The sequence below is a fragment of the Echiichthys vipera genome, assembly GCF_963691815.1.
Source record: "Echiichthys vipera genome assembly, chromosome: 7".
NCBI lineage: Eukaryota > Metazoa > Chordata > Actinopteri > Perciformes > Trachinidae > Echiichthys > Echiichthys vipera.
This window is the reverse complement of record NC_139832.1, coordinates 24,698,703-24,714,544: the sequence shown is the minus strand read 5'-3', so window position 1 is coordinate 24,714,544 and position 15,842 is coordinate 24,698,703. Positions and strand designations below refer to the sequence as shown.

The window sequence follows — 15,842 nt, the reverse complement described above, 5'->3', positions numbered from 1 at the left end:
TTTACAGAGATGTTGGTTCAACTATACGGTCATTTTGGAGGCTGTAGTTTGTGGTGCTGTTGAACTGTAGATATATAGTTCAACAGCACCTCTCGTGCAGTGCTTCATCTCTTTATATAGACAGAGCTTTCCCACCATGAGGGCTGCAGCAGCTGAGCTCTTCTCAGTCTAAATGCATGGATCAAATGGTCCGCCCAGTAAAATCCTCTCAGATGTGACTCTGACTCAACTCTGCTGGTACTGGAGAACAGAGAGCATGAAGGGGGAACCAGCACATTGTTAACCAGCACATTGTTTTTTGAGCTAGATCCTAAATCATTCATATTTTGTGAAGTCAACAAAAATCTATTTTCTTGGGACATGTCATTTTGTGATGTAAGGAAAACATTTGAAGTGATAACGCACAGGCCTGAGGGATTTCCTGCTCTGGGGTTCTCTTTCAGTCTGACATTGAAAGGCCAGCGATGACACACTTGTGTTCTTGTGGAGATGGTTCATCATCTCATCATCACAGCACTGCTCTTCCCATGATCATTCAGTGGTTGTCCTGTTCTGAGACACAGTAAAGTGGGTTTGACATCCTCTGGATGAAAACAATCTCTATGCTGTTATTGTGCTCAGGAACAATGAGCATAATGAAGTGCCAACACTTCCCTCTGGACAGTTCACTTCATGAGAGTTATATGACAGTTATTGATTTTCTACTTTGGGGAATGACATTAAAACCTCCATGATATAAAAACAAAGTTCATAGCAGCCCAGGCAGCAGCCGTATAATCAGAGCCAACACAGTGGGTGAACTTAAGCAGGCTTTGTCCCCAGCCAGTGGATCCATAATGCGTCTGTGGACGCCCCGCCTCAGCCATCATGAATAAATAATCTACAGGTCTACATGTCTATTGGCTGTCTCTGTCTGTCATCCGGCTCTGAGTCCACTCTCCAGACACACGAGCTGCGTGAAGACACGAGGAATGAGAGACAATGACACAGGAAGTGAGATGATTGGACTTTAGAAATAAAATATGACGTGTGATAGTTACGTGCCTTTAAGAGCCACATGTGATGAATTACTGCCATTTCTTTATGCTCTGGTTTCAAACACACTCACTCTTTACCTCACTCAGGATTCAAGAGGTGCACGTTTATAGGAGTGGACGTGTATTTGCAGATATTTGCACTAGGCTGTTTGGATGCAAATTCTACAAGATACAGCTTTTAAATAGCGTTTATTTAATCTGCATGATAGTTATCCAGATCATCAGTGTTGATTATCTTTACCTTTTTTATTTTTTTTAAAGGGGGAGATTATTTGTTTTACATTTTATTGAATGATTGAGTAAAGGAGACCATGGTTTGAACAACCGCACAGCCTGTGCATGAATAAATTCCATTGAACACATTTACAGATGTTTTTATTCTGGTTGTTTTTGATGCATTATTCCAGAGATCATCAACAGGTGTTTGATACTTTTTCCAATGTTTAAAAAAAAAAAAACATGTCTGAAAATATACATTAACACGAATGCAACGTATTATTAGCAAATATAAATTTGTGAATAAATATATTTACACAACCTTGATGACAGGTTTACTGACTTATAGACAAGGTAGCCACTAATGTAGCCCTGCACAGATACAACTGAGCTGAAGGATTCAAAGTGTCTTCATAATGTATGTTTAACATTAACATATGATGTGAAAATATATGATTATGTTAACAATGATCATTGTATTGTCTTAGTATTGTATGCACCATATAAAGCTGTGTGTATAGGCTTCCCCTTAGCTGTTAGGACCAGTTTAATATGCAACTCAACATAATACGGTATTTGTAGTAGGGGGTCCCTGCTTCGTCTCTCTTTCAGCTCAGGGGCACTTGGCCTAAAATCACAGAAGACCGCTGGTATTAATCCAGTTTTACTCCCAAACAACTTTCGCAGTCGTGTCTTTTATTTTGAAATGTTGTAACGGACGCTGCTGCGTTGTTCTCGCTGACTTCCCGGTGGAAGTGGGACAGCTTTAGAGCTTGAACTCAACAACAAGCCCTCTCAGGCTGGCCCGTCACAGCCAGTTGTTCTTTTCTTTTCCCTCTCCCTCTCTTTTTGGAGCTCTGGTGTTTGTCCTCGCCCTCTGCCTGCAGTCACGGTGTGGGTGGGTGTGTCGGTGCGGGCCAGTGCAGCCGAGTCGCTGCTTGTGCGCACTCTGAAAAAGAGGAAAAAGTTGGTGATGAGTTTAGTGTGAGAGCGGCCCGCCTCGGTGCAGGCTAACCGTGCAGGAATGGCAGTTTGGACCCGAGCGGACAAAAACGGTCAACTGGACCTTCTGCTCCGGGACCGCTGGATCCGAGTGGCCGCCGAACTCACCCGGGAAACGCTAACTTTAACGGCCGAGGCTGAGGTGACCGGACCGGGGGGCAACCACTGGGACTACAACAACTCTTCGGCGGGCCTGCGAAATGGCATGTCGAACGGAAACGACCCAGGGGCGAGCCCGGGAAACCCTGGCCGCGGTCCGCCCTCGGGTCAAGACCAGCTCCAGAACCAGAACCACGGGGGGAGAGGGCGCAGTGGCAGCCCGGGGCGCGGGGGTGTTAGTCGGGGTCAATACGAGGGCAACTACGGTCTAAACAGTCCCGGAAAGTACCCGAATAACGGCACAAACTCTGACTTTGGAAGCCCGGGATCCAGCTACGGCAGTCCCGGGTCCAGCTTCGGGTCGAGACAAGGTGACGCCCCCGTCACTGTGGACGGCTCCTCGGAAGCGGTGCGGAAAGTCCGAGTTGTCAAACAGGAGTCTGGCGGGCTGGGGATCAGTATCAAGGGGGGGCGCGAGAACCGGATGCCCATCCTCATTTCCAAGATCTTCCCCGGGCTCGCCGCCGACCAGAGCCGGGCTCTCCGGGTGGGGGACGCGATCCTGTCAGTGAACGGGAACGACCTCCGGGAGGCAACACACGACCTGGCGGTCCAGGCGCTTAAGAAGGCGGGGAAAGAAGTCACGCTGGAGGGTAAGTTGGCCAAGGCGAGGGCGAGGACTTAGAGAGGCCGAGATCACAGTGCTGTGGTCTGGCGACACACCTCTGTCCATTACTCGGCTTCACATTCACAGTTATTATCTGCATGGGCGTCAGTCGGGTTAGGTGGGCTACTTTCTGTACGGTTTAACATGCAGAATATTATTAGAAATACTTTGGATATTTCAAAGCAAACAGTAAACACTGAACATGCAACTTTTCCTTTATTTCTTTATGCTTTAAACAAAAGTCACAAGTTGCTATGTCCCCAGAAATGTAAGTGGAAAGCTAGATTCAATACAAGAACAGCTGAATATGTATTTTATACTAAAAAGATAAAACATTCATCAGCACCACACCTTTGGTCCCTTTTAAACAAGACTAGTAGGATGGACATGCCATTACTAACTTTGGTGAACTTTTTAGATGCTCCACACATCATGTGAATGTTTTACCGCACATACACTGGAGATCAGAATGACACATTAATACTTGATTTGTTCTGAAATTCTGTTATTTTTTATCGTTTATCTTTTGATAGAATACCACCTGTGGCTGTACCACTTTTGTACTAGCATGTCTTTTTTTTTTTAAATAACCAAGGCACCTAAACAAAAACCTTTATTTTTGCAAAGAAGCAGTGAGCAACAGTTACCAGATTTCAACAATGTTTTCTTAGAGCAATAGGAATTAAAAATGAATAGGAAGTGTAGAGGCACCCACAGGACATCACTAGTTTCTCACACTGCTCTGGTTTGATCTTGGTCCATTCTGACTCAGTCTCTCTCACAGTTCAGTAACTGTAGTGGGTTTCTTAAACATTACCTTGTTGCCAAGGATTTTCTAGAGATTCTCTATGGGGTTTAGATCTGGACTCTGGGCTGGCCATTTCATTGTTTCAATATTTTTTAGCTTCAAGGAATTGCTTCACCTGTTTTGCAGTGTGAAAGGGGGCAATTGGAAGAAAATTGCAGCTCATTGTGAGACAATTGCAGTGAAAGTATTGCATGTTGTTGAAGGAGGTTCGCATAAGCACCCTGCCATGTAGCTGTACAAGAGGCCCAACTCTGCTGCAGAAAACATCCCCCGAACCATGACATAATGATTAAAGTTCAATTTATTTGGGTCTGATGGGAAACATTATGTCTGGCGTCAGACTGGGAACGACAGAACCAAAAGTCTGTAAAGAGGTTGGTTAAATTTGGAAGAGGAAGTGTCAGAATCCAGATCAAACCCCATAGAGAATCTCTGGAAAATCCTTGGCAACAAAGTAATGTGTAAGAAACCCACTACAGTTACTGAACTGTGGAAGAGAGTGAGTCAGAATGGACCAAGATCAAACCAGAGCAGTGTGAGAAACTAGTGATGTCCTGTGGGCGCAGATGTGCTGAAGTCATTCAAAGCTGTGGCCTCTACACTTCCTGTTCATTTTTTAATCCTATAGCCCGAAGAAAACATTGTTGAAATCTTCTCTTCTGTCACAATGGTTACTGTTGTCTAATTTTACTCACTGTTTTTTTTTCACAGAATAAAAGTTTTTTTCAAGTGCCTTGGTTATTTAAAAAAACATGTTAGTACGGCAGTGGTACAGCCACCGCTGATATTCTTTCAAATGAGGAACAATAAAAAATAACAGTATTTCAGAATAAATCACGTATAAATACTTTGTTTTTTAATTTTGATCTCCAGTATAACCATTTCTACAACACGTTATGATACAGCAGACATACGGACTCACAGTCACAGTTGATCTATGATCAGAAGGAGGAGGAGCGGGGCTTTAATACTATCAACAGAACCGAAAGCCTTTGATTAGTGTAAACAGGAAAGTAACCACAGTTGTGGTCACAGTCCAAGTTAGATACATTGTACTGTGTGTATTTGAATGGCTGTGGGTTGCTAAAGATAAGAGGTGACTGTAAACAGAAGCAGATGAGATTTGTCTCTGTGTAACTACACTGATTCTGTCCAGAGACAGAGACAGAGAGGGAGAAATATATAGATAGAATAGATGCACTGTGTTGAATATTAAAAGATAAATGTTATTCATAAATGTGTTCTCACTGCATTTAAATGACAAAATGTCCATTTGAGACTTAAGTACCAGTATATTAACATTTTTATTTATTTTGGCCAGTGTCAGATTTAAGAAGTAGGCTAATATCTGTTTGTAAATCCAGAATAATTTCATGAATGTAAAAGTCTGTCGCTGAGTTAGTGAGTGAGTGACAAAGTTACGCCATTTGTGGGAATGAGCGTGATGATGTGAGTGTTTCCCCATTGGCGGTCACCCTTTCAAAATGAATCAACACCATAGACTGTGTAATAAAGATGGACGTAACTTCCGGATCTGAAAAGTGAAGCTAATGCGGAAGTGCCTTAAACCTGCGTTCTTTCTAATATCTGACGGGGCGACTCCACTGGTTGCAAAAATAAATCCGTTTGTATGAGTCAATGGAAAATGAGCCTACTTCTCATTTGATGTATTACCTCAGTAAACATTTTCTGAATAAGTTTATGGTCTCAATCGTTAGTTTCACTTTGCAAATTATGGTCCAATGTGGAGAAAATGGAAGATAAAGCAGAGGATGTTTTTGGGCGTGGTTACCGTGTGATTGACAGGTTGCCATGCTAGCAACAGGATAGAGGTTCAGTAATACATATCCACGGCACTGTGTACATCAAAATAGCTATGATCTTGTTTAATATGTTGTCTGTGTTCAATTCCGAGGACTCTGACCCTGTCATAGTGTGTTTTCACATCAAAGTTCATTTTAACATTGTGGTCAACTCAACTTAAGGGAACTGTTTAAATGGGAGAGGGGCCAGACATATCTGCCAGAAGATCTAAAACATGAGTTGGGCAGATTGGTCTTGTTTCCAGGCTACTTTAGATGAGTAATCCAGAACAACAAATTGTTGGAATTATCATGAGTATTATAAAATTACATTGATTATATTAAAGCAGTCCTCAATTATTTTTCTCAAAAATAGAGTAACTATGTCATCATGTGATGTGCTACTTCAGTACACAACAAACTGATATAACTGGGACCTTTACAGATGAACGTTTCATATCCAGGAATTCACATTCTGGACACCGCTGAATATCCCTGTAACAGTTTGGACACAATACGCACAGTGGCCATACACTGTCTAGCCATACACTAGTTCTTCTTACTGCTGATATGAGGCAGAGTGAAATTTTAATTTTTGAAATCTTCTTTGTATTTTCTCCCATCTTGTTTTTATGTCCAATACAACTGAAAAACAGAACATAATAAAACTACCATGGCCTTTGAAGTAATCCCATTAATAACCTTTAAACTGAATTGGGTAACTTTCTATGAAAAATGTGTTGTGTTTTTCATATTTGCTGAAACTGTCATTCTCTCCTGACAGCACGAGACAAACCATTTTCTGAAAAAGTCATGTATTGCTGCCTCCACCTTTTTCTCTCTGTCTGCTCCTAATGTCATCTGCTAGAGTCAACCACGCCTGACCAACAACAGCCACTCAGAGCTGAGGAGTAGCATATCCGTCGGGTCTGGTCTCTTAACTTGATCCAATCGTACTCGTCTACGGGAGTTGCCATCTTGTCAGACTCTGACTCCGCCTCATTTCCTCTTACCAAAAAAGGGCATTGATGTGACGTTGGGGGGAGGGAGATACTTCCATCGGTCTGACCTTTACCTCCAAGAGAAATAAGGGTCAGAGGTTAGCTGTCACTCAAGAGGCTGCGCCCCTAATGATTCATAAACTTTAACTTCCAATAAAATAAAAACTAGCCTGGTACAAAAAAAAATTCACCCCCCTCAGTGTTGTCATTGGAATATGACCTAAACATACAGACTATAATGTTTTTTTGTACCAGGCCTTAAACAGGTTGAATTTTGCTGTGAAAACGGCCTGTTTAACATGAGTGTCAATAAGAAACTGCTCTATTATGAAAACTGCCCCTAGTGGACACTCGGAGAACACTTTAAGCAAGAAATATGCAATAAGGTAACGGAATATTGATTCATATTTGATCAGCGCTGTCTACTTTAACATTTTGATTGGAGTTCAGAGCCGTCATTGACCCTGCATTAGTGACTGCTCCGCTCTGATTGGTTGTTTAAGGTCAGGTGCGGTGGAATCTAGCAGATGACATTAGGAGCAGACAGGGAGCAGAAGGTGGAGGTAGAGGAACATGACTTTGGCACAGTCCATCCCATTGTGCTGTCAGGATAAAGTGACAATTTCAGCAAATCTGAAAAAAAATAAATATATATATATATTTCAATATAAAGTTACTGACCTCAGCTTTAAGGGCCTGCCCCATAGTGACAAACAATTAATTAATGCAGCTCAATAAGCTGCATACACACTTAGAAAATACTAACTGTTATCATTTGATAATGGAGGTAGATTATTGTTAAGACCTTTGTCTACAAAACTGCATCACATGTGCATAGTATTCATATCAGCAGCTCCACAGAAGGCCATACAAGGTCTGCTGAAGGTAAAGTGTGCAGAGGCATGCATTCCACAAAAATGTAAAAAAGCTTAAAAGTCTACTAAACTTCAGATGGAACAACTATAATACAACTCTAGTAACAAATGCATGCTGTAGATGAAAGTAGCATGCCGTATGTAGATAAATGTGTTAGTTAGGAGATACGTACTGGATTCATTATGGGGCTGAACAGAGCTCCATGGAGATGAGTTCAGATCCCAAACGGCGCTGACATAGGACCGTTCAATCTTTAGAGAAGTGGGAAAAGAGTGAGATGAAGGGAGCGAGGCCACAGAGCCCTTGGGGTTCGGAAACTTGAGGCCAGGAACAGCTAAATGCAGTGTTTAATGGTTTGGAATGAACGCCGAGTGAATACTGACAAGCAGGAATTGTAGGAACTAATCAATGTGTGCACATTTCCACTCAAGTCAAAATGAGGCCTGTTGTGCACCTCCCAAAATAAACCAAGGTAAAATTCCCTTGAGTCTTTAAGCCATCCACTGTGCTAATTGAATACAAACCTGAGGCTCTGTACAAAAATGGTAAGAACACTTTTCCCGAACATGAAATTATGCAGAATATTGTGTTGTTACAGTTGGTTACAGATCTACAGAGATCCAATAACAGTGAATGCAACGCGGTAGAAGCGTATCATTTAAAAACTGCTTAGACAGGAGGATGTGCCGTCTCGTGCCACAGTCCAGACGTTGGGCCTTTGTTTGGAAGAATGTGTCAGCTGCCTGTCACTGTTTGTCAGTGTGACAGGAGGTGAGCTGTGTTGTTTGTGGACTGGCTCTTCCTCGTGCCCCCCCTCTGTCTCTGCCTGGCTCCCACAGCTCTGAGAAAGAAACGGCAGTCAGACAGGACGAGGCTTGAGTTTCCAGACCGATGTGCCGTGTACACAATACATAAACCCCCAGATATTCTCACAATTAGCTTAGGTGCCCCACATTCCTGACCTCCACTTGCATGTGTGTATTTAGGGCAAAGGTCAACACTGTCGGCTCCGGCTTGGATGATTCGTGCTGCTCCACACTTGCAGCACAGTTGCAGTGATTTTTACTGCTGGTGCTGCATGAGGGAAGAGAGAGTTTTTAATAAGGCCTTTCACCAAAACATTTCCTTAAGAAGCACGTTGCCTGAATAGATTGTCTATCTAATTTTGGCCCAAATATACACAGCTATAAATATCTAGCATAAGCACTTAAATCTGCCAGTGGCCTGAGATCAGAACCCTGCAAATCAACTTACTGGTCTCAGTCTTTTTTGTTTTCTCAGGTACTATTAAAGTTACGTGGCACAAAGGTCAATTCTAGTACAGACTACATAAATATAGCGCTTTTATTGAAAGTGCTTTACAATTTTGCCTCTAATTCGCCCATGCACGCTCACACACACCATGCAACCCTCATGAGCAATTTTGGCTTCAGTGTCTTGCTCAAAGACGCATCAACACGAGGAGTCGGAGATCAAACCTCAACCCTGCAATCAGTGGACGACCTGCTCTACCTCCTGGGCCACAGCTGCCCCTAAGATCTCTTTATATTTTATCTTATTCAAGATGGTTCATTCCTATTTGTTTATATCCAAGATAGATCATCTTGTCATGATGATTATCTTATTAAATGTGTTTGGGTTGGATGGTTGTCACTGATATCTGAGACATCTGTAAAAGGAAAACTACATTTCAAGAATCAGACCAATTTTAAAGCTGCTATAGCAACATTTTTGTATTAACACACCCAATCAAATGACTATGCGTAATGTGAAACTAACCTAAAGCTCTACAGTTGCCTGGATCCAGACCTCAGAATCTGCCAACTCCACAGAGTTGACTGATTCTTCTGGCATCGTAACTTGAAACTGCTTTTTCTTGGTTGAAAACAGCCAATGAGCACCGTGTGAGGACCTGGCTATTTGCCAATCAGCGTCATGGGCGGGACTAATACCGTTACTGTGTGTTTCTATAGACAGCCAATCAAAACCAACTTAGTTAAATGTGCTTATGTCAAAGGTTCTGCTGTGTTCCAGCGACTCCGTCGTTGTCATAGAGACTGGACGCTATTGTCGCAGCTGTAAAATGGTGGATAAAATATTACCAGCTGCGATAGCATCGCTGGTAATGTTTTCACTGTGTGTGTGCGTGCATGGTCCTGGACGCACCTGGTGTTGCGGGACCTACCAATAACATTTTGGAAAGTCTAGAAGAGCTGCATGATTGAACTATTTTACCTCTATACAAGTTAGAAAAGCGCTAAACCTGAAGTTACCTAGGTCGGTTCGGAAGTTTCTTGTGATTGGTTACTGTAACAGTGGAGGAAAATGTCCGACAGAAGAGGGAAGTGCCGATCGTTTGTCGGATATCAGCCAAGTTTACAGAGCTTTTTAATGTCTTCGGCTCATTGTTTTGGTTTTCTGGTCCTCAAACTCAAATCTGGCTTGTTTCCAGCTGCTGCAGGCAGCAGTTTTCAGTGAAAAAGCAAAAACAGAACGTTGCCTTTTGATTTTTCACAGCCCATTAACTCCTTAACTGAGCGGAACTAAAATATTATAATGTTCTTTTTAAGAATCTTTATCTTGATTGGATCATTTGTCTTGATACGTTTATCTTGAAGTTTCTTTACTTTTCACTGCCTTCTCTCGCAGTGTTGTTTCAGCCTGTAGAAATCTCCATATTTGTCATTTAGTCTCATAAATTCTTATTCCCTCAAGTGAAAAACATCTGCCAATGAGTTGAGATAACATCGTCTGTTTTTAATATGAACTTGAACATTATCTTGAGTGCAGTGATCTGCCTCCATCTGTTTTGTTAATGTTAGGAAATTGCTCAAACACGGGGCTCAATAGAGTTGCTTGATGAGAGTGGATTCACTCTCCAAGGCCATAAGAATGAATGGATGTGTCTTAAACTGACTGTTTTCGCCTCATTAACACCTGACATACACACATACTTCCCAGACTTGACACACCACTGGTTAATCCCCCGCCCCTTGCCAGCTGACTGACATAAGACATAATATCCCATACGTCTAAATGATTTGTTACAGCTTGCTGTAGCCATCCCTTGTCTTATTGGGTTAGCCTGCTGGTCAGTGGACGGAGGCGCAGGAGGCCTTTGTTTGAGTAATTGGAGGAATAAAAACAGCACATACCAGACACAGAGGCTATTGATGAAACGAGGACAGCGCTGACGAGGAACAGTTCTTTCCTTTTGTGCTGAGGCCAAAACTAGTCGTCGGTCCGTTCACTGTGTCGCCCGCTGTCCTCATGGGTCGAGATCTGCCACGGAGCATGAGTCTGCGCAGCCTGAAATAGGCCACGTCAGTTTGTCAGCGCTGTCTCAGTACGAGCTCCGGTGCCTTTTGATCTCCATCTGCAGATGTATCCAGCTGAGAGAATTTGAAATGACCCTCTGGAATGTGACAGAGGATTTGAATCACACACGTTTGCATTAGTTTGGCTGACACCACGACAGTTAGCTTTTTAAATATGATGACATGATTTCACTCGGAGTGACAAACCCACGGAGAGTAATCATCAACTCTGCAGTTCCCTTTATCTTTACGTAGCATTTCAGTATCTTTCAGCTCATTGTTGTGGTTTTATGGCGCACAACTTTACTGTTTTGGTTCACTCTCATCCGCCTTGTTTCCAGATGCAGCAGGAAGCTGTTTTTAGTGGAAAAATCCATGATAACTTCACTATACACTATTTTCCCAGCACCAAACAGTGGACAGACAGAGTTAGGGACTAACTGCTAGCTGGAAAGTGGCCAGAAATGAGTGACAACACCCTCTGCTGTTATGAAAATGTGCAATTTAACTGTATTGTTAAAATGTAAAATAATGATAATGTTAGAAATATATCTGTCCAAGTGATAAGATTAAATTGTTTTTAGATTTCATAGACTAAATAATGAACGGATTGATTAAAATAGCCATTATTTGCGGCCCTAATATTCACCTATAAATTGTAAATTAAGAGAAGAAGTAGCTTAGTTGAACTTGCCCTCTCCAAGTTTCTTCTGCTGCGTCTCGCTCACATCACCCCTTCAAACCGCCTCTAGTCTAGACTGTTATTGGCCCGTTGACTTTGTCTATAAAGTCTGTTTACATCAGTCCCAGCCTCCTGTCAGGTAAAAGGGTGAATCTTTTTTTTGGTCTAATTGACTCTCCTGGCTTATAAAAATAATCCATCCCAGCAGAAAGCGTCCAGCTTGGGGAGGACCTTCTGTGGATAAACCAGCACTAGCGTCAGTGCCCTCACCGCCAACATGATGGGTAGACATTTGTAATCTTAACCAGTCACTGGAGAATGATGATGTGATTATTTTTGTCCATAATCTGCTTTATCCTTTGTACAAAGTTGGCACACATATTTAAATACCTTTCTAGACCATACACTGAATTCACTGGCCTTTGGAAACAGACTTATGTAACTTCATAAATCATATAGTGTGTTGCATGATTTCCACAGTTATTTTCCATCTGATCCAAGTTAGAGGACAGTATAAAGGAGGGGGCAGGTGTGTGTGAGGGATCAAGGGAATACTTTCTCTTGTTATGATCTGTGTGTCTGTGACAGAGATAGTGTGTCCCTAACAGCGTCTGATTATATTGCCATGCAGTCTTGTGTATGTGGATTTTGTGCATTGATATCTGAGTATGGCAGGTCATCATCACCAGCAACCAATTTTTGGAGATGATGATGATTCTTACCTGAATCGATTCACATTGAGGATTTCAAAATATAGAAGTTTATATTTAGTCTAAAGTATACCTACATTAGAATTTAGATATCATTAAAAATGTAGACTGGATGTTATGGTGACCTGTATAGTGTATTGTAATAAAGTAGATGTTCTTTCTTTGTTAGTCTTACAGTCGAGATACAGACAAAAACTATGGAGTGAGAGAGAAGCATGGCGTGCCTGAACCAAACCGGGAACAATGCCATTACATGGTACACATCTTAACTACTGTAGGTCACCACAATGCCTGTGACATTGTTTATATAAGTTTTATGGAAAATAATTAGTAAAAAGGTAGTTTGTAAAATAACCTCATGGAATATTTGTTTTCGACTAATGCAGTTAAATAGCCGACTAATCAAGTAACTTCATCACATTGATGTAAAAATACCGTAAATCCAACATTACCGTAAAGCAGTTCTGCTCGCTGACATGCAGCCTGAGAAATGAAAGAGTTAGATACCACTGTAGAAGCGAGCCCTCCTCTAATGTTTTTTTCTATGATATCTGTAGATAGATGCGGAGCAGTTTGGCTCTGTTGTGGCGTCATCTCTAGCATGGATAAAATAATGATGTTGAAATCTTGTTTTTCAAGCAACAGCAGCACTTTAGGTGTTTTTAGCGCAAAGTGTCTCTCCTCACTGAGACTGAATAGTTAGGATACATGAAACAAAGGGTTAAAGGTCCTGCAGGTCCACACAAATGGTCTACTTCCATCAGTCTTATACTGTATGTCCTCTGGGTCAATGACCTCAAGTCATTTTCCAATAAACCAAAACAATAGAAACACATTTGGGGGTTTGCGATGCTTTTAAAACATGTTTATGTTCCCAAAACTGAGGATGCAAAATAGTACCGGTTTGTTATCAGTAATGCATTACGTTAGCACCAATATAACAATAGGAATAACATAACAATAGGGATAGGACAGTTGTTATACACAGACCTTTTTGACTGAAGATATTTCAACATGTAATGGAAAAGCTAAGTTGTAAATAATACTGCTTCAGTTTCAGGGTGTACTCGATCAGAACAATTTATATTGACATGCTGTCCAACCGTGAGTTGAATCAAATGTTTATAGTTGCTACAGCCGGCTGTCAAAAAGAGGGGGGAGACGCGACATCATTCTAAATACGGCCTAAAGGAACACATTTTCAGACAGTCTCTCCCAGAAGACTTTCATATTGTTTCCCTTGGTCGTTCACGTGAAAAGTGACAGGAATATTTGAGTCGTAAATCAGAAGATCAGAAGAGAGCAAGAGGGGTTCAAACTCTGGCTCCACACAGCTGGCCAATGTGTGTGAAGTTGGTGTGAATGTCAGATTGTTACAGAAATGGTCAGACACAGCCCCACTAATCAGAAAGGCGTGGGGGGTTTCTGAACCAATCTGACCATCGACGAGCTTTTCGGGGAGAGGACACTAACCCCTTCAGGGTCCTGGTTTTGTTTGTGTTGTGTCAATGTCTCACTGTCACAGCTTACTGGGACACTTGTATAGGAGCCATCATTAATGTTATTGGTAACACCTGTGCTTCTGCTGCTATGACGAGTCAAAATGTCTGCTGGGAAAAAGGGCCCGTGAGTCAAAATAAAGATAATTAATAATCAAATAATATTGTTATGTTGATTTTTACTGGTCAACTTTTCTGTCATTAATACCAAAAAACGAAAAAAAGAAAATATATGAATTTGTTGTTGCTATCCAGGGCTGCAGCTAATGATTATTTTCAATATTGATTCATTTGTTGATTATTTTCTCACTTCATTGATTGTTTGGTCTATAAAATGTCCAACCAACAGTCTGAACCAAAGAGATATTCAGTTTCCTATCAAAGAAAAAGTATGGATGCACCTACTGTGAAACTCTGGGATGATACCAATGTTTATAATAACAATATTGCGGATAAAGATGTTTTTTTTGTTGTCGTCTATTCCCCCTTTTGTACCAGGAAAACAAAGAAACCTTGATTTAAAAAAACAACTGAACTGTTTTATAGTTATTTAAAGGAGAATAAATTCAGTCATACAAACAACCTTTCATATAGCCTTCTTTCACATGAAAAAGATTATTAAAAAAAAAAAGGTAAACTGCTTCAAAAACCGTTTTAACCTTTTAACACAAAATTTAGCCGGCACAAAAAGTGCACTGCAATCAGTGGCTACTAGCTTGTTGTCAATGGGCTGACTGCAGTCAACAAGGCAAACATTTCCCTAATAGAAAACTAAGAAAGCCATCAAATATTCACGTTTGAGACATTGGAAACAGAGTATGTTTATCATTTTTATTTAAAAAATAAAATAAAAAAAATTGCAGACTAATTTTCTTTTGTTCAACTCAGCTCTGTTGCAAACTTAAAGCAGTATGCTTATTAAACTGAGAAGTGAACTCCCTGTTAGATCTGAACCTGTGTGTATTAAAACACAAATTATATTACAATATCAGCCAGTAAATAATGTAAAATCTATACCCTGCCGTAGACATGTTGATAATGCTATTGTGAATGTATCTGCACGTGTGTATACTAGAGGAGGGACCCCACGAGGCCATCTACACACACACACACACACACACACACACACACACACACTGTTCTCATTAGGTTTCTGGCACAAACGGACTTCGAGGGAGGGTGGAGAAAGAGAGGGAGAAAGAAAGAAGGAGCAAACAAGATTAAGAAGGAATGAACAAAGGCAAGATGGGGGGAAAGGGAACAGAGGAAAAAGAGAGGGATGAAGAACAGGAAGGAGAGGATGATAACGAGAAAGAGACAGAGGGGAGATCCGGAGGACTGTAGACAGAGAAGAAGGGAGGGAGGACTGTAAGAGAGGAATGAGAGAGTGAGGAGAGAGTAGCAGGCCAAACCACAGGGGAATTTCTGGGCAGTTTTGGGGGAAAAATCTAGAGGCTGGGGTCTGACTGCCTCACTTGCTGCTCTGTAAGCTATTATTCCGTTATTTCGTCCATACCGTAAGATGATTACTTTTGTGTGTCTGTGCGTGTGGTGAGAAAGAAGAGTGGAAGGCGGTTTGAAGGCGGGTCGTTTTACAGATAGTTTTGCGCCGCAACTAACGCCACAACCAAATATGTGTCGAGTCAGACTCTTCTGCCCTTTGCACTCCTCTTCTCCATGTTGTTTTTTTTTTTTTTTCTCACCATCCTCCTCCCTTCCCTTTCCCCTCTCCCTCTGTTTCTGCAGAGGCACGAAGGGAGGCAGATGAGCTGACCTCATGGGATGTCGGTTGGCATCTCTGGGGAATCTCCCTTACACACATTAAGTAGATGCATACACAGGGGCAAAACACACACACACCCACACACACACACACAATGAGTTGGTAGTCCTCCGTGTACAGACCTAATTAGAAGCACAAGTGGAGCTGAATGAAAGGCCTGACAGAACTAATGAGTTAATTTAACAGCGCCAAAGGAGAAAAAGATGGACAAACAGAAAGCACTGAATCGGTTTGTAATGATGGCAAGAGAAAAAAACATTTTATCTGAGCTAGACGGACTGTGAAGAGGAGGTTATTAGTTCTGGCAGAAAACTGTGGAAATATGTAACATGCAATAGCACCA

At 41.6% G+C, this 15,842-nt stretch overlaps 1 protein-coding gene across 1 annotated transcript in view; it reads left to right on the top strand.

Annotated features, from left to right (window-relative positions):
* Nucleotides 1–2,066: 2,066 nt before the first annotated feature.
* The window catches only part of sntb2 (syntrophin, beta 2), a 29,606-nt gene continuing 15,830 nt past the window's right edge, over nt 2,067–15,842 (top strand). Inside the window, exon 1 of the mRNA XM_083917055.1 lies at nt 2,067–3,007. Coding sequence (XP_083773181.1) covers nt 2,278–3,007 — 730 coding nt within the window. The 5' untranslated portion in view covers nt 2,067–2,277. The remainder of the gene's footprint in view (nt 3,008–15,842) is intronic.